The 24,314-nt window shown below is 31.9% G+C and overlaps 3 protein-coding genes across 8 annotated transcripts; 1 reads left to right on the plus strand and 2 right to left on the minus strand.

The window, feature by feature from the left end:
- Positions 1–2,124: 2,124 nt before the first annotated feature.
- On the minus strand, positions 2,125–2,538 carry LOC103499927 (uncharacterized). Its single transcript, XM_008463074.3, has one exon. It carries the CDS (start codon positions 2,536–2,538, stop codon positions 2,125–2,127), a length of 414 nt encoding a protein of 137 aa, XP_008461296.1.
- A 3,628-nt stretch (positions 2,539–6,166) lies between these two features.
- LOC103499926 (uncharacterized) lies at positions 6,167–12,011 on the minus strand. 3 transcript variants are annotated; one of them, XR_539945.3, is made up of 12 exons: positions 11,885–12,011; positions 11,704–11,771; positions 10,364–10,445; positions 9,868–9,951; positions 9,081–9,120; positions 8,936–8,981; positions 8,687–8,745; positions 8,478–8,545; positions 7,549–7,632; positions 7,416–7,471; positions 6,401–6,607; positions 6,167–6,268 (listed from the first exon to the last, which is right to left on the minus strand). XR_539945.3 is itself a non-coding variant. In XM_008463073.3 (11 exons), the coding sequence occupies exons 1-11, from the start codon at positions 11,938–11,940 to the stop codon at positions 6,522–6,524; spliced, it is 729 nt and encodes a 242-aa protein (XP_008461295.1). In that variant the 5' UTR covers positions 11,941–12,011; the 3' UTR covers positions 6,167–6,521. The 3 variants fall into 3 exon arrangements, 1 of the variants encoding a protein (XP_008461295.1); XR_007822795.1 differs by having other exon boundaries at positions 6,167–6,309; XM_008463073.3 differs by having other exon boundaries at positions 6,167–6,607.
- A 4,909-nt stretch (positions 12,012–16,920) lies between these two features.
- LOC103499924 (cellulose synthase A catalytic subunit 3 [UDP-forming]-like) lies at positions 16,921–23,714 on the plus strand. Of its 4 annotated transcripts, none has more exons than XM_008463069.2 (15): positions 16,921–17,379; positions 17,645–17,692; positions 17,935–18,130; positions 18,440–18,666; positions 18,762–18,876; positions 18,981–19,179; positions 19,848–20,114; positions 20,225–20,570; positions 20,665–20,802; positions 20,994–21,119; positions 21,211–21,423; positions 21,517–21,781; positions 21,954–22,156; positions 22,379–22,729; positions 22,810–23,714. In XM_008463069.2, exons 2-15 carry the CDS (start codon positions 17,672–17,674, stop codon positions 23,392–23,394), a joined length of 3,252 nt encoding a protein of 1,083 aa, XP_008461291.1. In that variant the 5' UTR covers positions 16,921–17,379; positions 17,645–17,671; the 3' UTR covers positions 23,395–23,714. The 4 variants fall into 4 exon arrangements, with proteins under 4 accessions (XP_008461291.1, XP_008461293.1, XP_008461292.1 ...); XM_008463071.3 differs by having other exon boundaries at positions 16,927–17,267; XM_008463070.3 differs by lacking the exon at positions 16,921–17,379 and adding an exon at positions 17,421–17,520.
- Positions 23,715–24,314: the final 600 nt, after the last annotated feature.

Here is a 24,314-nt window from a genome sequence, read left to right on the forward strand (position 1 = left end):
TTTATTTTGTTTTAAGTTAAACTATAAGTTTAATGATTTTTTTGTTTATTTAGTTCTTAAATTCTATAAGTGTTTAGTAAGATCGTAAACATGTTTATACGCTTAAAATCAAATGATTATTTAATAGAATTTTAGTTTATATTTGAAATTTGAGTTGTAAATGTTTATATAGGGAATATAAAAATTATGACAAAAACTAAATATATTTTTAAAACCAAATATGTTATCAAACAAAATCTTAAACATTTTTTGTTTTGTTGTTTGTTTCTAAATATGAAGCACAAACTTTTATTCATTGATTTCTATATGTTTTCAAAATCAAAGCGAAATTTTGAAGCAAAAAAAGGTTATATTTTATTGGTAACTTTTTTTTTTCTTTTCAATTAACCCTGATTTTCTATCTTTTTTTTAACTATAAATATTGAATACTAATCAAGTTTCGAAAACAAAAACAAGTTTTGTAAAACACTTTACTTTTCAAGTTTCTAGCTTGATTTTTCCAAATTTTGATAAAAGAAACTAAATAACCGAGAGAGAAAAAAACTCCAACCCATAGTTAATTTTTTTAAAAGAAAAAATAAAAGGGAAGTCAAGAAGTGAAAAAGATTTAAAATTAAGTAATTAGGAGATGTTATGATCCTCTAGAATAAAGATAAGAAAGTAAAAATAATTAGTGTAGATTTAATGATTGAATGACATAAAGGACACAACTTGTAATCCAATTGTGTCTCCCTTTGAGGAAGAAAGGTATAAAGATATTGCTGCTGACCTGACTCTTTTAACCCTTTCTTCTATTATTCTTCACAAATTCAAATAAACAAATACAAAGTGGACTTCGGAATCAATTGCCCAAAACACACAAACCTTTCCTTTCCATTCTTTCTTTTTCCTTTATCCATCCACTCCTACAATTCTTTATTCATTCTTTTTCATTACTATTGTGATGACATATGAATGTATGATCCCCAATTTCATATATTATTAATTAGGTAAAACACTAACTTTATTTTCGTTACATTTCTTGAACAACAATAGATGAAGAGTAAAGTCCAAAGTAAATTTTGTTTTCGTATCGTATATTCATTTTGACGAATATAGAAACTTATTTAAGAGGAACTTTTATATTTACTTTTATCAATGTTGTTTTCTCGAGAACTTATCATAAATATATAAAGCTTTTTTTAAAGCTCTTTAGTGAGAGATTGTAGTTTTAATACTCGAGCACTTTTAAAAGAAGATGTCATGATCCTTTATCAAAAGTGTAATGAATTATTATAGAGTTTAAGTCTCATTTGAGATCCATGCTGTTATTTTCTTTTTTTAATTTTATTTTTTTTACATTTTTTCGTTATTTGAAGTTTGGATATAATGAAGCTTTTGGAAGGTTAATGATACTTTTTATTGTAAAACAATCTTCTCGAGTTAGAATGACGATTTTCCTTGACTTACCCTTAAACAAATATATTATTGGTGAGTGGTGATTCACTATGTTTCTCAATTGGTTAATTTTGATCTCTAATCTTTTAAACCGTTATTGATATTATTTTATTAACATTTTTTAATCATACAAAAAAAAAAAACAGAATATAAATATTTTTTTATCAAAAGAAAAGCAATTTCTTTGTTAATTACAAAATACCAATCCATCACATCAAAGATATAGTCCGAATAAAATCTTCCCATCACAAAATCAAATTTGTTTTTAACATATTTATATTATTTACGATTTTGTTCCTACTGTATAAACTTACCCTAAAAACATTGTTAATTATTCTATATTTTAAATTATTTTCTAACTACAAATTGTTCTACCTCTTTCTTTCTATCCGTAGTTAACACATTTTTGGTTAATCATATAAATATTTGTGTTTAATTTTTAAAATTAACTCTCGGTTTTTCTTATTTTCTTTATTTTTTTGATTCCACACACAACAATGAACCGTAAAACGTTTAGTAAATTTATTCATCTTTGAAATAATGAAAACCATTCTTAGTAACACACATTTGAATTTGAATTTGTGTCCAAAATCAAACATATTTCAACAACCAAACCAAAAGACAAACGTACACATGATAAAGAGTAAAATTATTAATTATATTATATGATGCGATGCCATGCCAAGCTCACTGGCCTGCAGCAAAGGCTTGAATTGGAAAAGTTTTGGTAACCCCAGCGAGGCTTTTGAAATGAATCTTTCCTGTGGAAGGATCATCGATGAAGATATCATTAACAGGTGGCCATAGCAGAAACTCCTTAGCCTTAACGCCCTTAAGTTTCTTAATCCTCTTATTCAAAATGAACCCAGTTATCTCTGTGTCATAACTCACCAACTTACTCACCATTTTGAACTCATGCTCCACTTTTTTCCTTTGCACAATCCATACATAACCTGTCTCCTTCACGTACCCAACTTCCACCACGTCGGCTAATGGGAGTAGACCCTCCGGCAGCTCAAACTCCTTCAAAAGGGCCACTGCCAGTTCAAGCCCTTCCTCCTGCCCCTTTTTCACTATCCCACCTGCTTTTGGATCCGCCATTGTTGTATTGTTATGATTTCAACGTCTGTTTAACTTCAGCCTCTGTATTGAAGAAGAAATAATAAGATTAGGGTATGTTTTTATAACTAAAACAAAAGAGAAAAAGTTGAATGTTTTTTTGTTACGGTGAAATCTAGGTTGCCTTACTTCGTTTCAACCGTCTAAATTACAATAACACATCAAAATTAATTGTAAATTGACGTTTGTTTAATAAATTTTCGTTGTTTACGATACGTGAAGTATATTGAAATCAACTTGTTATTAGGGATATTTTGGTTTAAATTGTCCTACTATATGTACTTTCAATTTGTAGTTCTTGACATTATTGTATAGATTGTTGAAATATATATTAAATATGGTTTTGGCTTGACATGTAAAATCTCCAAATGTCTACAAATCATAAACTTTTGGAATGGGTTACCAATATATCAAACAAAATTGGTCAATTGAGTAGTTTTCAAAAAGTGGAAATAAAGAAAGTGTTAGTGTGTTGGAGAATTATAATTATAAAATTAAAATGGGGAATAAATAGATATTTTAATTATTGGTTTTGGAGGATGATATAAGCAAAGGGTAGTTGGGTCATTCTCTCCTCGGTAAGTGGCTACAAACTGACCAACTCCAAAGGCTAAACCAAAAGGCGACCAATGGTTATTCAAACTTTTCGACATTCCCAACTTCGATATTTCAAACTATATTTTAAAATAAAATAAAATAAAATAAAATAAAATTAGCTTCTTTAATTTTAGTTATTTTAATTTGTTTATTTAAAAAATTATAATCTTAATCCATCCGACATTACTTTTTACTAAAATTAAACAATAAACTAACATCCAAAATCAACGTTAAAATTCGATAACTTAAATATTATTTTAGAAAAATAGACTATCCAATTTCCGAATTTAATTTTATATAATTTTAAATTTTTAGTCTATAAATTTTTAAGAGTAGATTTCAAAATTTATATTATAAATAATTGTTTAACTTTGTAAATTAGAAGAATAATTTATAATCTCTAAAAATATTTTTAAATTTTAAATACCTTATAGAATCTTTCAAGTCTATTTATAGGTTCAATTCAGGGTTACCTACTAATAATTATCTTCTTATGATTCTTTTTTATATCAAAATATTGAAGGGTCAGATAGGTTGTTCTATGAGATTAATTAATGTACGCGTAAGGCTCGAACATTCGCGAACATAAAATAAAATCTTTCAAACCTATTTCAAACAGGATTAAAAATATCCATTTTTAAAATTTACGATTTATTCTCGTAAATTTAAAAACTAAAAGGATATATTTCTAAAACTCATACATGAAATTAACATTTACTATATTACTTTTAGCTTTATATATATATATATATATATATATATATATATATATATATATATTTTGTTAAAGTAAAATAACAATTATTGGAAAATGTGAGACGTAGACAGCTGTACGGTACAACTGAATGGCGCTACGTGTCATGATAGAAAGGTGTAAGGTCCACCTCTGACAATTACACGTCAACTCCATTTCGAAAGCCCTAACGGCGAACTGACGGAGCCGTACTGAGGCGTTAGGTGATCGTCATGAAGACGTTTGTGCATTTATGACAAAGTAGAACGCAAATTTTGTGCTGTTAAATGCATGAGTGCCACGTAATAAACGTTGGTGCCTGAGAGGATGCCACGTTTCATGTAAATGGTGGTTGAAGTAAAGGTGGCGGTTTGAATATGCATGGAAGTCTGAACTCCGATTTGTATTGAAAAGAAATAGAAATGGAAAATTGTAAAAATATTATACAAAATTTTGAATTGGTCGACTTTTTCCCTTTTTTCTTTATATAAAAAATCAAATGTCGATATGGTATGATATAATACTTCAACTTTTTTAAACTTTAACTTGTGGAGTAGAATTTTGTTATTAAATTTTGTTAATTCTAAGTTGAAAACTATATAAAAGAAATTTTGGGTGTTAAATGGTAAAACTTTGTTAACCATCCATGGTAGTTGTCTCGTGCTTTAATTGATAGCATATGTCTTTTACATAATTAAGGTCAATTTAGATATTAATTTGGGTGTTTTCTTTATTCTACTTTTTTTATCCAATGAAATCGTGTAGAAGAATCGGTGGATTATCGTAAACCTAAAGATACTTGAGCTCCCCTCAATTATATGCTTTATATATATGACATAATATTGATACTTTATCAATTAATTATGTTAATTATAACTAAGCTAAGTTCACTTTGGCATCTCATCGTACACATTACAATTATACAATAAAAATCTGTCATATTACTACTGCATATCTGTTCTATATTTGAACTATTGTTATTAAACTATTTTAGCCAACTCAGGTGCTATTTAAAACAAAGATTCCAAGGAGATACTCAACCAAATAAAACTAATCCATGGATTAAATCAATTTATTCCAAAAAATGTGCCAACTTATCTTTGTCTAACTTTGTTAATAAAATGATAATTTAGTGACAACCAACATTTTATTAACAAATTTTAGCCAACTATTTCATCGAATTGTTTAATTAATAGTTAATGCATGTCAAATTCAAAATTATATAAAAAAAAGAATTGAAACTAAACTGATAATAAATTGATGTAATAGTGCCACTTTAACATAGAATCATTTAAAATCTATTTCACATAATTGGTTTTTCAATATTTTTTTGTTCAGTCTAGAACAGGATTAATTAAACTTGCAATTGAAATCTCAACAATTCTCAAGCATCATATTTCCAGGTGATCTATTCACATGCCACAAACAAATCTTGGGGTTTTCAGCTGTACTTGTAGGTTTATTTATATCAATTTTGTTCATAATTTTTTAGTACTTAGAAACATCAATCCATGTGACTGAAGTAATAAAATTCTTGTTGAAATTTGTTAAAATTCCAATCCTACCTGTTTTATACATTAAAAACAAATAGAAAGAGACAAAATACCCTCTTATCAAATTAAATTGGAAATGTGGATGTGAAATTCTAACATCCACCTACCCACCAACCAGACAATTTGACATTTCCTTGTCAAGTTTCCGTTTTATATAACGCAATTATAATGGGTCCAAGTTGATTGGAGGAAGCCAACAAAGTTCCATATAATTACCCCCAAGGGGATCCACCCTAGACGAGACGAAGAATCTCTAATTAGACCAAGAAGAGGAGTTGGAAGAATTCCTATTGACCAAACGGGATGTAGAATGTTCCCTAACCTTAATGGATAAATATTGCATACACGCTTACATAATGAGTTCTTGCGTGTGTGTGTATGCACACGAAAATCATAAATTCTGCAATTAACCCTTTTTCAATTTTAAAGTATAATGTTTTATACTCTTGCTTTCAAAATTAAAAATTAAGACTTCAGATTTATCAAAATCTTAAAATTGAACTCTCAAACTTAAATTATATATAACTTAAAGATTTAATTTTCATCACTTGTGGATTTAACCTTTGCAACTATTGTAACCTTGAAAGGTCTTAATTTTAATACAATACTTTAGGAGTGGTCTTTGTAATTTGTCCTTATTTTTCTTTTCGAGTAAAATAATTGGAGGATGTTCATCCCACCCTGTGAAAATTAAACACAAGACTTTCAAGTATTAATAATTGAAAACTGACTAACCAATGTACCATAGGTCGATTTGATATTCCCATCACTCCCAAGGGAAAGAGGAAGCTTTTTACAAATGGTTCTGAGCAAGAACCCAGCTGCAAAGCTGATCGTATGACAGAACAATATATATAGATCATGACAAGGCTACAAAACAATAAAACGACTTAGGAAACAACCACACAGACATGATGTTTAATGCTAAGATATAAGTTTCAAGAAAAAAGAGAGTACGTACAATACAACCACAGCCATTTTTTGACTTCGAAAAGGTTTCAAGGAAGCGGATCGCTGAAAACAATGGTTGTGGAGGCCAGGAAGTGTAGCCTTGAGGCCTATATTCATCATCATCGACATTATTATGGAAACATTCCCTCCAGATATTCATCAAACTCTTCTTTGTTATCAGCTTTATGATCCCCAAATGATGTTGAGGCCTTATTTCCTGCAAAGAAACGGCAAGAGTCAATGCCAATAGACTAACTATTCAAAGGTTGATTTGTTTCGGATAGAAAGGTGAAATGTTATAAAAGGACGAGCCAATCCAATGAGGATACAAACATTCTCCAGCTGAATACGAGAAAATATTTAAACTATGGTTGGGAAGAGCTACAAATTTGTACCAAAAAAAAATAATAAGCTAGAATTTTTTTAAGCCATAAATATGGAAATGTCTAAAAGTTGTTCTCGGCTTCTCTTTGCCTTGAAAATCGTTACCGTTTCTTTCCTTCCAAATCAGCCAAATAAAAACTCCATGAGATATTTTTACCAATGTAGTCAGTAGTTTCTAGTATATTCAACATGAAAGAAATGAAATTATTATGAGTTTAACTCCCTAGACAAGGACTTGATCAGGGAGGGAAGTAACTATTTGGGATATCTCTCTATATTTCTTTGTTCTGCATACTGTCGGAAATGGTATGGTTCACTGATTTCTATTATGGACCATACTTTTCACACTACCAAATGAACCTGAGAATACAGTACCAAGCCTAGGAAATGGTTTCCTTCTATAACAAAAAATTCAAAGGGATTGATATCTTGAAGTTCTTGCAATCAACCACTTCGACTTTCTTTACACGATGAATGTACATTAACCAAAGAAGACAAAGCAAAGGCTAATAAAGAAACATAGAAACATAAATTATTGTGCAGCCACGAATATTACTTTCACTCTCATGAGCATAAGACATATTATCGACAAACACAAGTGAATAACTTCTCCAGAATATTAAGAGGGCAGTTCATCAGACCTTTTCTCCTCGTTCTGCTCCCTTCATCCTCACTATCTGAACTGTCATCACTTGGCCTGAAAGTAAGATATAACAGTCAGCTTCTGTAAAACTTGACAAGCAGAAAAATGCCCCTAAAAGTTTTGAGTAGCACCTCTTCCTTTTGGACATTTCTTGCTCCTTCCTTTCCACTTTCTCCTTTTCTTTCTTTCGCTTGTAGTGAAGCTTCTTTGAGCATCTATTCCAAATAATCCAAGATGGGAGCAAGTATTGGTAAATAAATCTTACAAAGAAAAAGTAAGGAGACAATATGAAAATAGAAAAATTGAATCGAAAACAATGATTCTAGTCATCGGGAGACTCGGTGAAGATTCCATTTTGACAAATCATAAAAAGAACAATCCAGGTTCTAAACAAACGGTTTTATTACAGTGAAAATAGTTGCATGCTTTATATTTGTATTTGACATCACATTTAAATATAAGTTATGATGTACGAAGTGATGGAAATGAAACAGCAACTGATTCAAAACCATCTGATTCGTATCCAAACAGAAACAAAACCTATCAATATGTGCAGATGGCCACATGACATTCAAACTCATGCAAATGGAAGTTACAACTGCATTAAATGATTGTATACTCAGATCCAAATTAATTATTTAATTCAGCATTCCATCATTTGCATATCTAAAATGTTTGGCTTCAATCAAATTGCATGTAAAATGTTTGGCTTCAATCAAAGCGGAAGAATAAATAACAGTCTTGGCCAAACACATCGCCCATGATTATGGAAACAATGCTATAGAACAATATCTATGAGTTTGTGTTCTAGTATTATCTAAAAGTGCCCCTTCAATCATCTGGTAAAAGACACGATATTCCATAAGATCAGATCACAGTTTAGGAAAGAAGCAGCATTTTCAATAGTAAAATGCAGTTCAAAGGGCACTAATGGATTGCATATTGAATAAAAACTACAAAAGGAGACAACCACATCGAAGTGCTGATACAGACAGCATAGATGCTGAGGGGAAGAAGAAATAGAATCCAGAACCTTAGCATATAAAGAAAGACCACCGACCTCTCACATGTTACCAACTTTACAAGGGCTTGCTTGTTTTCTCCTGCTTCAAAATAAGAAAAGTTCACCTGCAATAACAGAGAAGTAAAAAGACATGCAGTAACAAATAGAAGCAGCCAACATCGATCATTTAGAATATTTATTTTGTAACAAATGGGAAACAATTCCAAATTTGAACATCCCAGCTCATCAAGAGATATTAATACTACCTCATAGCTTGCTAAACCATTCTTCTCATCACAATGCTTGTTACCGCATATGAACTGCCCTGACAGAAGAAAAAGTGGTCAAGGAAAAACTCAAGCATAAATCCCAACGAAAAAGGTAAGGATTGTAGCCAACAGGAAATTGGTACTTTCATCTATAAATGCCAATAGATAAATTGTGAAAGCTAATCAGCTAACTTAATGAAAGAAAATATGGAAGAAACTATAGAGTGGACATTAAAAAAAATGTACCTTTCCCAGATATTACTTCCTTCTCCATACGCCACCTGAGACCAATCTATGAAGAAAAATTTTAATAGTAGTTTGATATTCAAGTGATACTTTCGGTAAGAAACTGAAAATAGAAGTGAAGTAAAGAGAAAACTTCATAGCTCACCTTCCCACTTTTGTATTGTGTCATATCAGCTATGCAGTATCTTCAATGAATTTAAGGCAACAATATCTGATTGTCTCTCGCAGCATAAAAAATTATTAACTTTCTTCTTGAGATAAGAAACATTGCACATATGCTTAAAGAAAAGTAACTAAATGAGGAATCAAATTAAACTGCTCCAGCTTCTCTAACAGCAAAGCAGCCGTTGAAATGCAGAGTCAAAAAAATAATTCAACACTTACACGTAAAGAAAACCTTAAATGCTGAAAGTACTCTCTAAGGCACACTGCAATTTACTTGGATTTCATTGTAGTTTTTGTCCTTAAACTATAATCTAGTCTCTGGTAGTTTGGACCCTAAACTTTTAGATTCTCATTTTGGTCATTCAATTTCTACCCACTATTTGTTTTGGTCATTTAACTATTAAATATTATTTTTTCAGTCCTCTATCAGACTATGTTTCTTGAAATTCCTTGAAATGTAATTTAACCCCTTTATTGTCTATGTCCTATTCACATTGTCACCTTTGTCCTGTATGATAGAGACTAAATATGATCTCTTAACGAAAAACTTGAAGACTAATTTCGATATTTTATATATAAACGAACTAAAATTTAAAAAATGGAAAAAAAAAAAGGTTCAACGACTAAAATCAAACTTTCAAAAGTTCAACCACATCAACAAATAGAAATGAAGACAAAAACCAGATTTAAAGTTTGATCTAATCAAATATAACAAACACCTAATGGCTAAGCCCAAAAAATATGGCATCAGATTATAAATAGGATACTCTTTGAAAAGCTTATCATAATATCGCTTCACCAGCTTCTGCTCCCATGATGTATCCATGTCATCTTCTTCTGAACGAATGAACCTTGAAAATAATTCATTGAAAATAGCCTATAAACTTTCTTATTCCAAAGAAATTTAATATTTACACACACACACATGTTAAACAAAATCTTATAAAACTTATCAAAGAAGAAACTTAATCAATTCATAGAGTAAGATATTCATAATACGTAAACCAAAGTAAAGGACATGCTATGATCAGCCAAAACCCATCTTTTCAAAAAATAATCCCCTTATCATATACAGTTGACATTATTCACAGTATTCCATCAACTTTAGAATGTCCATAATAAATAATTATTTCTAAGCTGCTACCAGTATGACTATGACCTAGTTTATTTCTTATTAAAGTAACGACCAATTTGGTCGTAATACACACTGCAAACATGAGGTACTTTATTATGACTTTCATAAAAAGAATAGTGGGTTCATACCGGTAGCCCTCCCTCAAGGTGTCTTGATCAGTCTTGATGGGAAGCTTTTCTTCCCCTGTCTTATTTTTCCCATAGAAATGAACTGCAGCCAATAGCAAAATATAACTAAATATCAATCCGGTATAAGGAGGAGAGTAGAGCTATTAAAAAAAGTGAAGATACTTCTATTCTTTAGTTGCGCATTGACGGACAATAATGATGAATTTGAAACAGTTGATGATGTTTTAAGATATGAAGCTCTCTTTCTAGTGCTTCCCATAACAAATAGTGACGTGGGAAAATAAAAGATAACCATCTAAAAAGAAAAAAATGAATTTGAAAATCCATAAGCCTAACCAATAGATTGTTCAAAGTACAAATACAGTCTTAGATTGAAGTGTTCTTTATGATAAACAGATCGGCGATTTTTTAGATGTCCGAATAGAAAAAATGTCTACTTCAATACACGAACCAAATTGAAGTCCTAATACTTTAACCACAAATCTATAAACTCTTCTCCTTTCCTAGAATAACTTCACGCTAAAAAGCATGAAGGCGGACTACCATAGCCACTCACAAATATGTCTTAGACACAATACACTCACAATCTTTTATATATATAAATAAAATAGAAAAACTCAAATAAGGTATGAATTGCATTATTGCATTAAAATTTCAGTACCTCGTCTGACACGTAAAAGCAGTAATGCTCCACCGAATTCTTAGTACTTCTTGGGATTTCTCTTTTCTTTTTTTTTTCTTTTTTTTCTCTCCTTACTCTAGTCTCTAAATAACAAATTTTAACATCCTCCCGAAGTTCAAGGCTAAAAGGCCAAAAGGCCAGAGGCACAATTGAGGTCTGTGAGATGCTTAAAGTACTTGAACTAATCTCGAGGTTAAAAAAAATCTTTTACATCAAACTGTATGTTAGGATGACTGTAGCTTCCTGTCATCTTAGTGAAGGAAACTGTTCATCATTCTTTTGCTTTAGGACTCCAGGATATGCAAATAAGTGGCTCAACATTTGCAAGCATCCTTCACGTCCGTCTGTTAGCAAATAAGCTAATAAGCTAACTTAATGAACTTTGTTTAACATTCATTAACGAACTTTGTTATCACTCGATTCCATTAGAATCCCCGATAGAAAAAATCCGACTGAGCTCAAAGCTAAACAATATCATTCAATCACCTCCATGATCGTCATGTTAAAATACAAGATCGTATGCCAAAACTATTAAGCTAAAGCAACGTATAATTAAGCCACAATCACGAATCTAATCGTTTCCATCGCAAATGCTCGTTAACTACACAAAAACGCTCCATGAAAAGTTAAATAAAGATTAACAAAGTAGAAATCGCACCATAATCATGCATAAACTTCTTGTGGCGATCGTACGCATTGAGCCCTCGCACATGAGCCTGGTATTGTCTGCAAAATTTTCAAGAATAAGGAAGAAAAACAATTAAGAGTAAGTGACAGAGAGAACTCCATGGAAATGGGGTATGGAGATGTTAAGAGAGATAAAGGCCACGAGAACCCACTGTTTTCTCTCTTCTCTTTCGAAGATGGCAATCTTCAGAGAACCGAACGACGCCATGGCCGCGCCAGGCAATGAACTTCTCTTTGATTTGGTGAGCCATACAAGGTCTGTCTTCTCTTCGAATTGAACTGAGGCCCAATCAGCAATGAATTTGGGCCGGATAGGGCCGGGCTTTTCTACTCATTCTACGTCGAATTAAAAGGATATAATTACAAATATACGCAATATTTTTTAAAAATCGTAAATATAACCAAATCTATCGATGATAACAAAATCTATCGAAGTCTATCGATGATAGAAGTTTATCACTGATATTTTTTGGTATATTTATAAATTTTTAAATTATTATTATATATCTAATTATTATTTTTAAAATTGCTATATATTATAATTGTCCAATTAAAAATTAGGTGTTCTATATGTAATTATATATTTACAAATTTTTAAATAGAACAATATCTAATTATTGTTCTATATGAAATTATAATGTTTAATTGCAAATATAGATAAAACATCCAACGTGGATAGATTCTTATTTTTTAATTTTTCTATATTTACATTTGTTCCATTTTCTACCCGTAAAAAAACAGTTAATAAATAGATGGACTATAATGGTCTAAATTTTCCTATTATTTAGAAAAAGTGTCTCGTAAGTATTCTTTTCAATATGATCTTCTTTTAAAAACCTACAGAAGCAAATAAAATTTTTAACGATTCAAATATGTCTCCCCTCGTAGATAAAAGCATGAATTAGTAATTTGACCTATGTAACCCAACAAAATCAATATATTTCAATTTGTTAGGAATCTACCATCGTATATGATTAGTGCACGTACAAGACAATACGCACAGTTTGTTATCTTATATATCAAACGATATATGCAAGATATGTTTACATTTTTCAACGTATATAAAATCTTATCATTCTAAAATTAACATCATTTTGAGAGAAGCTACTATAACACTAATGTTCGTGCATGTTTTTGTCACATCAAACATCATTTTATGAATTGCAAAACAATGTATTAAAAGTTCTCATTAAAAAATGTTTTAAAGACTTCCAAATATTCCAACCATAATGTTTTAAATTATGATCATCGATGTTATTGACATTTATCATCAAAGACAGAACAAATATATGTATTTAAAGTACTCATCAACATACGGTTACATTATGTACATAAAATGTCATTACAATAATATAACTAATTCATTTGTGTTTTCCCAATAATAACCAAAAGCAGAAGTTGCATCAATTATGTATTAATACAAATACATTATTACAAGAGGTTGTGTTTGGTCCCTAAATTTAGTAATATTAATATTTATAGATAAATTTAATAATTCATTCTTTTTTACGTCTTTCTCGAACTACTCTGACTTCAAAATTATGCACCTCAAACACAAACTTTCGAACTCCAATATATTAATTACGTATTTCATGACTCAAACCACACCTCAAACACCTTTGAAAAACAATAGGGTCATAATACGTATGTCAGCGAAACGTAGTTTTTAAAATCTAACTTATTTGGAGTATGCCAAAATATGATTAACAAACATAATTCAATTGACATACATATATTAGCGATCCATGTAGTTCAAATCTCTCTATTATATTAATGCTAAAAAAACAAACTTTCTTATATGTGTTCAAAAACAAAACAAGAAGACATAAATAGAAAAAAAATATTCACATCAATCATCACAAAAGTAGGTAATAACAATAAACTCATTAACTACTCCTATCTACCATTTTGTCTCAAATCAAAAGGCAATGGACCCATGGATGTCACCCCTATCATGGAGAAGGATCTATTCCTTCCAATAGGACATGGTATTGCCTTGTAAATTTAGGGTAAAATATCTACACCAAATTTTTGTTATGTACTTCGTGTTTCTCCAACTTCAATTATTCAATCACGAGTTTGTATTGTTTAATAAATTGAAATAGTAAAATGATGTTAAACTTTATATAACTTTCGAAAGATTTTATTGTTATGATGACATATTCTAAAAAAAATTGCATTGTTTTTTTTAGAGATATGTTTATGCAAGAAGTATAACATTTTAACTTTGATATTTGAAAATTTAATAACAATAATATCAATAGCGTATTCTCATTACTTAAACAAATTTAGGTGAAAGTATACGTTATTGAGTGGATATAAAATGTCATAATTAGGGACAATTTAAAAAGTAACAAAATGAACCAAATCATTTACAATATAACAAAATTTTATATTTATACATCAATGTTTATCGGTGACATTGATAGATACTATAAATATTTTTAACGGTTTTTTCATTTACGCATATGTTTTTATTTTTATTGACAAATTTGGTTGGTTGACATGTAAAAACATTAATTAAAATATTTTGGTGGGGATGTTTTGTATTTATGGGACTTTTGGATAATATCTTGGAAGCAATTCGTTATTATAAGTAAATGATATACCCATATATATATACAATTAGATTGTGATGTGTTTGTGTGGATCACATGCCCCTTTATTAGTTTAATTCATGGTCAATAATTTTGATGTATATAACGTAGGTAATAAGTCAACTTCATTAAATTTGGACATAATTTATTAGAATATTAAACAATAAATTATATAATTCTTTATATGTTTAATCCACTCCAAAACTTTAGGTGACGAAGTTGGAGTGAGCAGAGAGTATACGTGAAAGACTACTTTCAAGTACTTTGTAAAAGTGGATGAAGTGAGAGTAAGGGTCTGCGTCCAAGTAGATGGACTCGAACAATGATGCTTGCGTAAAAAAATAATACGTAGTTTTATTTTCTTTTGTTTTAAGAATTTGATTTGGGGCAATTATTTTTTTGTATTTGAATTTGTTTTTCCAAACGTTTCATTTCTATCGAGCTTTAAATTGATCTTCACGGCTTTACAAAACTAGAGATCCTCAATCAAAAGAGAAATGAGCTTTTTGCATCATTGTTTTCACTTTCTTTCTCCTCTTTGTTTTTTTTTTTCACAGACTAACTCTTTCCACTGTGATTTCAATCTCTCTCGACTAGCTAGTTTACATCTAAACGAAAAGTCGTTAACCTTGGGAATCAACTGATCGACAAGAACGATTCGCACTATAGTTGTGTTAAGTTTGCTTTAAAAGTAATAGTTTCTATATCACAATATAAAAGGTTTCGTATCCATCAACTAATCTTTTCTATATATATCTTATAAGAGTGCGACATTTTTCATAAATCACATGTCGGCCTCTTTATTAGATTGAATCTACATAACCAAATTTGTAGAGCATAGGTAATAAGTCAATGTCATTGAAGGTTGGATAGACGATATTATTGTGAAATTTTAGATAAAAGTTTTCCATACATTTTGTGCCCACCACCCTTTTAAATGGAGAAAATTTCCCGTCTCGCCTAATAAGTCATATGTTCAAAGTATCTTTTTCTTTTCTTTTTTTTCTTAGAAGATTTTTTTCAAAACTTTTTGCTATCCATTTTTATCATTTTTCACAAATTTTCTTTACATAAAATATTTATATGAAAAATGATACTCCTAATTATGAAATAAACCAAAGTTTGGGATGATTTTTTTTATAAATTATTTTAAATAACAAAACTTATGAAAATAATTTCGTTATATTTATAAATATTTTTTAAAAATTTAAATTCAGAGGGTTTTTTTTTAATATTTGAACATTTATAAAAAGATCTAAGATAAAATTTATTGCATTTGATTTTTTTTTCTCATTAATTTAACAAAACTTTGGAATTTGAGACCAAAGAAATAAGTGTTCCCTAATTAGGCAGGCAGCCATTTGGAGTGAAACGTAAGTTTTCTTTTTTTAATTTCAAAGTGGGATTGTCTTTTTTCATTGGGGAGGATGTTGGAAACAATGAGAGGAAGTAACATTGGAAATAGGGAGAAACCGAGTGAAAAGATAACATAACAACTTGTGTTTATTTGTTCATTATCAACTCTAAATAATCAATAATTTTTCATTGTTTATTCAATTTAGGGAAGTTAAGATGATAAATTTATTTGAAGATGAAAGTGCGATAATATAATGAAATTTGGGAGTAGTAACTCTAATAAGGATAATTATAACATGTAACACATTCTACTGATGATATTTAACCGTAGAAATTTTGTTTTAATTAACAAAATTTTTGAACAACTATATAAAAATTTGCAATTATAACAAAATCTAGATGTGTTATCTATACGACCGTACTTGATAAATTCTTAATAGTGATAAGATCTATCATTATAAACTTCAAAAGTTGTATTTTTTCAAAAGATCGAAAATTTTATCGTTGTATGCATGTATACATATACTTTGGATAGAGCTATATTTACTAATATTTTAGACATTACTGCTACTTTTGTTTTTGATATCCAAACCTAACTAATAGGTCGAGAACTTATTATGGTAAAAAAAAAAGAAAATAAAGAAGATAAAAAAAAAACAAAAATCATAAAATAAACACACTTAATTATTTTGATACGTCAAAATAATAGAATATCTAGATTACTATTTCAAGTTCTTTTTTTTTTTATGTTATTTATTATCTTGTACTCATTGTCTCTCGATCTTATTATTATGAATTATTTTTTAGATTCCGTTCTAAAAACTTATCAATATAATTCATATTAAAACAATATAAACTAAACACAAATTATTATAATAAGAAGGAAGTTGAAAAGTTTACACAAATAATGGGATTAAAAAAAGACAATTATTTAACTAACTAAGCCAACATTCAACCGATCTATTGCGTTAAAATCAATTGAAGTGATTGACATTTTATGAATTAAATTAGCCAATCAATTTTAAACCGATGAAAATGTGATTTTGGGTTTATTATTATTATCATTACTTTCCTAAAAGCGATTGACCTTCTTATCTACTGTCACTTCTGAACAGCTGGTTTTTGGTTCCATCAAAAAATCAGACAATTCGACCCCACAACCTTAAAAGACATTGATTTGTTCTTTTCATATATATTTTTTTTCTCTTTCAAAATTCCCTTTCTTTAATCAATTTTTCCATTTTTCTTACTTCATTATCGAACAATAATTTGATTTCCAAGCGACCCTTTCAAATTCAAACAAACCCATTTCTCCTCTCAGCCAGAGCAAGTGATTGAACTGCTGCGCTGCGCGTGACCTGTTATCTTCTCCGTTTTTCTTACCGCCGCCCGCCCCTCACGGCGGAGTAGTTTCACCGCCGACCCATTTCGCCGGCCGCCGGCGGTGTTTCGATTCCTCTTGTTTTGTCCCTTTTCGTCTTACCAGTTTTCTCTCTGTCTACATTGTGTGCTCGTTAACAGCCAGCTGTATAGCCACTGCTTTTTTTATTGACTCTTGAAACAGAGAGATAGGGGAGATTCTGTATAGTCCCACTGTTTCTGCTCAACTTTTTCGGTTTAATGTCTGTTTCTATATTCGATTCTTCGTTTTATGTTCGTGATTCGATATTGCTTTTGCTTGGAATCGTTTAGAGGCAAGTGATTGTCTCTGCTTTTGCTATGTAGTTACTCTGTTTTTTTTTTCCCTTTCTCTCTCTCTCTCTCTCCCCCCCTCTTTCTCAAAAGGGGGTTGGTTTTTTTATCGTCGGAGGATGTTGGGTTGATCTTTTGATAGGGTCTGTTGACTAATTTAGCTGGTGTTCTTGGTCTGCTGAATCCGAACTTCTCTTAGTTTTAGAGTTTTCGATGTTGTTGGTTTACACTGATTCTTCTTCGTTTGTTTGGGATTATTTTTGACAGGACTATAGTGTTTAACTGCTAGCTGCCATGGAACATGCAGAATCTGCGGTGAGTTTTTAGAATAAACTTGTTCGGTTGGTGAGAAAAGCATGGGAAAGAGGAGGGGGAGGTTTTTCTTTATGTCAAATATTTTCTCAAACTCAGGTTTTAGAATAAAAAAGCCTTTGTTTCTTAACCAAATAGTTTATTTGATAATCAGCTGTTTTGTTTTAGCTCCCTCATCTCATTTTCGGAAATCTTAGTTATCAGTTTAATCAACTCTGTGTTCTATGATGCTCATTTGTACTTAGGCAAAGGTTATAAAGAACATGGGCCCCAATGCCTGTCAAATATGTGGAGACCATGTTGGGAAGACCGTCGAGGGTGAGCCATTTGTTGCTTGTGATGTTTGCACATTTCCTGTGTGCAGACCATGCTACGAGTACGAGAGAAAAGATGGGAATCAGTCTTGTCCTCAATGCAAAAGCAGATACAAGAGGCACAAAGGTTTGTTGTTTCTTTGTGTAATATTGTCGGTTTCTTTTGCCAAATATGAGATTTACAAAATTGTCTAGTTTCCCCTGCTTATTGTCTTTCACAGCATATTAAGTCCATTTTGTTGAAAACATAATGGCGTGCTTCTAACTTTCTAGATTATTGGCCTATGGGGTTATGAATTTGAGTTTCGTTTTGTAATAAAATGTTGGATAGTATGTCATTTCTTTGAAAATTTTATACCACCTTCATTTTGGTTTTCTTCACAAAGTATAAATTGTTTTTGCACAATACATCTTTTTTTCACTTTCTTTTGTACAGGAAGTCCTGTTGTTCTTGGTGATGACGAGGCTGCTGAGCTTGATGATGATGATGATGATGCAATTGATTTAAATTACATTTCTGAAAGTCAAAAACAGAAGCAGAAGATTGCAGAACGAATGATGAGCTGGCAGATGCCATATGGACATGCACGAGATCTTCCCCCACCGAACTACGACAAAGAAGTTTCTTTAAATCACATACCCTTGCTCACCAATGGGCAGGAGGTAGTTTAATAACTTATGTCTGATTCTCTTTGTTCTTTTGAGAAAAGCAAGCAGAGGCATTTATTTATTTATTTACTGATTTTGGATAACTTTAGGTTTCTGGAGAACTGTCAGCTGCATCACCCGAGCATCATTCGATGGCATCTCCTGGACATCCTCGTGGGAAGCCGATATATTCTCTTCCTTATGCAGCTGACATTAACCAATCACGTAAAATTTCTCACTTTTGCACTTAACAACTATACGCGTTATTGCCTTATTGGGTATGCTTATCTTACATGACTAGGAAATTCGTGGTTTCATCTTTGGTATAGCTAATGTGCAAGGTGTGGACCCTACAAAAGAGTATAGTTCATCGGGGCTAGGTAATGTAGCTTGGAAAGAGAGAGTTGATGGCTGGAAGATGAAACAGGAGAAGAATGCTGGGCCAATGAGCGTAGCCCATGCTGCATCTGAAAGGGGAGGTGGAGATATTGATGCCTGCACAGATGTGCTTGTTGATGACTCCTTACTGTAAGCTTTTTTTCCCCAAGATTTTTTCTTTGTAACTTTTGTTACTTAGAGTCTAATCTTAGCATTTGGGAACGTTAAGGACGTTAGACTTGCATTAAGCCCAAGCTGTGGCCCTAATGATAAGAGCTTGTGGTATTTTCACTTTTTAAATGAAAATCTTAGGATCCATTTGATAAATATTTTATATTTTGTTTTCTGTTTTTGAACATCACGATGATTACTCTTAGCTCTAGTTTTATTGCTTTATCACCCAACTTTTGGAAACTAAAAAAGTTGGCTTTTTAAAACTTGATTTTGTTTAGAATGCAAATGTGTTTAGTAGTACTTATGGAAGTAACCCAAGCTTTCTGAAAGGTTAGTGCTTATGGAAGTGAGTGGCGTGGAAATTTCTCTTTTATTTCTATATTTATGTATTTATTATTATTATTATTTTTAAAAATTTAAAGTTGCATTATCACTCCCAACATTTTTTAATGTTACATAATACTAATTTTTGGAAGTAGGTTATGTTCATACTTTTAAGCCCTTTTGATTTGAAAATGACTAAGATGTAACTGCAAATGTTGACTGGCATGTCACAAAATGAGCAATATATTAAAGAAAAAGTTCATACTTTTTGTTGTCAACATACGAGGTATGCTTTTCATGTCAATTTCGTTCATTTACAGAAATGATGAAGCACGCCAGCCTCTTTCACGAAAGGTTTCTATTCCATCATCTAGGATAAACCCTTACAGGATGGTGATTGTTCTGCGGCTTGTAATTATTTGTTTTTTCTTGCACTACCGAATCACAAATCCAGTACGCAATGCATATGCTTTATGGCTGGTATCTGTTATATGTGAGATTTGGTTTGCAATATCCTGGATATTAGATCAGTTCCCGAAGTGGCTTCCTGTAAACCGTGAGACATATTTAGATCGGCTTGCATTAAGGTGGGAAAAGTTGTTTTCTAGCAGTTATTTTCAAAATAAACTAATGCCTGAGCTATCTAGTTTCTGTATAATTTATTTTTTGAATGTAATGGAATTTGTATGCTTCATAGATATGATAGGGAAGGAGAACCATCACAGCTTGCTGCTGTTGACATTTTTGTGAGTACTGTTGACCCACTGAAGGAGCCTCCACTTGTCACAGCTAACACCGTACTGTCTATTCTCGCTGTTGACTACCCGGTTGACAAGGTCTCGTGCTATGTTTCTGATGATGGAGCTGCCATGTTGACGTTTGAAGCATTATCTGAAACATCAGAGTTTGCAAGGTCATGGGTGCCTTTCTGCAAGAAATACAGCATCGAACCTCGGGCTCCAGAGTGGTACTTTGCTCAGAAAATTGATTACTTGAAGGATAAAGTCGATCCATCATTTGTCAAAGATCGAAGAGCAATGAAGGTACTACTTAAAACCCAAAAAACAAACCAAAAAAGTAAATAGTGGTGAAGTCCTTTTGAAAAAAGCGATTTTATTTCCCTCCACTTCATTGCAGAGAGAATACGAGGAATTTAAGGTCCGCATCAACGGATTGGTGTCGAAGGCGCAGAAAGTTCCTGAAGAAGGATGGGTCATGCAAGATGGAACTCCATGGCCCGGAAATAATACTAGAGACCATCCAGGAATGATCCAGGTAATCTGTTTTCACAACTTATATCAATACTTGTTGCATGTTGGTTTATCTTACCTGTAAAAGGATAAATTTTGTAATGCATTTACATTATCAACTGATTATTACAAAGCTCAACTTACAAATGGTTTTGTACGTAAGATGCGCGCAGTTTTCTTACTGAATACGAACTCGTTGTCTCATTTACATGTCAGGTTTTCCTCGGGCAAAACGGTGGACTGGATACCGACGGTAACGAGCTACCTCGTTTAGTCTATGTATCTCGTGAAAAACGTCCAGGGTTCCAACATCATAAGAAAGCTGGTGCAATGAATGCTCTTGTAAGTGTCAAATAGCTATAAGAAAGATATCTTTTTCCCCATTAATCAGGTTGAATTTCTGTAGAGTTACGTTCATTATATATTTATGCAGGTTCGAGTATCTGCTGTTCTTACCAATGGCCCATTCTTGTTGAATCTTGACTGTGATCACTACATAAACAACAGCAAGGCATTGAGGGAAGCAATGTGTTTTATGATGGATCCAAACCTTGGCAAATATGTCTGTTATGTTCAGTTTCCTCAAAGATTTGACGGTATTGATAAGAATGATCGATATGCCAACCGAAATACCGTGTTCTTTGATGTAAGTTTTTTCACCCTCATATTACTGTGTTCTTCCTCTTGCTTACAGTAGCTCATTTGGGTTCTTATTCTTTTCTTATTTTCATTATCTCAGATAAATTTAAGAGGTTTAGATGGCCTACAAGGTCCAGTTTATGTGGGTACTGGATGCGTCTTCAACAGAACTGCACTGTATGGCTATGAACCTCCGCTCAAACCAAAGAATCGGAAAACAGGATTTCTGTCTTCGCTCTGTGGCGGATCTCGAAAGAAGAAAGCAAAATCAAGTAAAAAGAGCCCAGACAAGAAGAAATCAAGCAAGCATATTGATCCGACAGTGCCAATTTTCAATCTCGACGACATTGAAGAAGTGGTTGAAGGTACACCCCTGATTTCTTTTAAATAAACGACTCTTCTTTTAAATAAGCGATTCTTTTGGTTTTGTTCCTCTTTGATTATTTTGGTCTTATTTTTAATAACTATTTGTGTTTGATACTATTTGATTATTAGATTGTCTACACGACAAATTGACATAAAAAATCTTGTGTACAGGTGCTGGATTTGATGATGAGAAGTCCTTGCTAATGTCACAAATGACCCTGGAACAAAGGTTTGGCCAGTCTTCTGTTTTTGTTGCCTCAACCCTTATGGAAAACGGTGGTGTTCCTCAATCCGCAACGCCCGAGTCTCTTCTGAAGGAGGCTATTCATGTTATTAGCTGTGGATATGAAGATAAAACGGACTGGGGATCCGAGGTTTGTCTACTTTTGATTTATTCCTTGCTCCGCATTAAAACAACCCTGCTGAATGGATCTAGAATGAAGCTCAGTTTCTTATTTGAAAAAAATATGTTTCCTTAAATTTGTACATGAGCATAAAATGTTAAAGATGTATTCATAAAGAAGTGAGCATGTTTCGTATGTGGATTTTATCTGCCATGGTGCTTAAAGACATTCTATTGGTCTTTGTCCTCGCAGATTGGATGGATTTATGGCTCTGTCACTGAAGATATTCTTACAGGATTCAAGATGCATGCTCGCGGTTGGCGGTCGATTTATTGTATGCCACAACGTCCTGCTTTTAAAGGGTCTGCACCTATTAATCTTTCAGATCGGTTAAACCAAGTGCTTCGATGGGCTCTCGGTTCGGTGGAGATTCTTCTAAGTAGGCATTGCCCTATGTGGTATGGCTATGGTGGAAGGCTCAAATGGCTTGAACGGTTTGCATATGTGAACACCACAATATATCCGATCACCTCGGTTCCTCTTCTCATGTATTGTACCTTACCAGCTGTGTGTCTACTGACGAACAAGTTCATTATTCCCCAGGTGCAGTAAATAACCCGAGAAAATGAAATTTTGTCTCTTTATGCGGTTATGTCATGTAACTTGTTTCCATATGTTTGCAGATAAGTAACATTGCAAGTATATGGTTTTTAGCCCTCTTCCTCTCCATTTTTGCAACGGGCATTCTCGAGATGAGATGGAGTGGGGTTGGGATCGACGAGTGGTGGAGAAACGAACAATTTTGGGTCATTGGAGGTGTTTCAGCTCACCTGTTTGCTGTTTTCCAAGGTCTGCTTAAGGTTCTTGCCGGTATTGACACCAACTTTACGGTGACATCCAAGGCATCTGATGAAGAGGGGGATTATGCTGAGCTTTACATGTTTAAATGGACGACACTTCTCATCCCACCAACTACACTCCTCATCGTAAACTTGGTCGGGGTCGTAGCAGGGATATCTTACGCAATCAACAGCGGATACCAATCATGGGGACCGTTGTTCGGCAAGCTATTTTTCGCTTTTTGGGTGATCATTCATCTCTATCCATTCTTGAAAGGTTTGATGGGTCGTCAAAACAGAACACCCACCATCGTCGTCGTGTGGTCGATCCTACTTGCTTCTATCTTCTCGTTGTTATGGGTGAGGATCGATCCGTTCACTACAACAGTCATAGGGCCCGACATCGAGGAGTGTGGAATCAACTGCTAGACTAGTTTTACAATACATGTTGCTGAGAAAAACATTTGGGAAACTTGCTCTATATATTTAAGTTATACATGTCTATAAAGATTAAAGGTTGAAAGAAAATGGGTGCAGTAATGATCCTATTGTGTATTATGCAATTCATTCATGGATGTAATGGATTAAAAGTGCTCATGTAAAGAAAAAAAAGTTGATCTATCATAGATCATAGTTTTTAGGTTATAGCTCCTTTGTACGCGACTTTCAAGCTATTTTTTCTAGGTTGGTTTGTAGAAAATTTAAAATCAATGGATTGAATGAAAGCGAAGATGCATTTCTATGTTAAATACGTGACGATTGTTTTAATAATGTAATACTATATTTATACTATATACTTTGTAATATATTACATAATTCATATTTTATCTTTCTCGAATACTTTATAACATTACATAATGTGTTTCTAGACAATTTTTATTTATATTTAATGTAGTTATTAAAAATTACAAATTCAAACTCTAGATGGATTGAAGATATAAAAATGTTTTTTATAATTTATATGGTTTAGATAACATAATTTTACGATTTGTCTTTAAAAATAGGATCCAGAGTGTTTACTAAATACATATTTATTAAAGATATTAATATGAAAATATAAAACAAAATTTGAATTACCAATCGAATAAACATTTATTTTTCTCGTCTTAATAAGGATGTGTACCATCGGTTCGATTTAGTTTGAGTGTCAAATCAAAATTGAACCATTTATATATTTTAGTCACTAAAGGTTAAATTTGAATCACTTAATAAATATAATACTTAGAATTGATAACCAACATTTAGTCAATTTTCTTTTCACTAATTTGACTATCACATTTTCTTTTTGTTGTAAAGACATTGCATTGATGTGTTGAAGTCCGTATTACACTCAATTAACTATATATTGG

This window comes from Cucumis melo, chromosome 1 (assembly GCF_025177605.1).
Source record: "Cucumis melo cultivar AY chromosome 1, USDA_Cmelo_AY_1.0, whole genome shotgun sequence".
NCBI lineage: Eukaryota > Viridiplantae > Streptophyta > Magnoliopsida > Cucurbitales > Cucurbitaceae > Cucumis > Cucumis melo.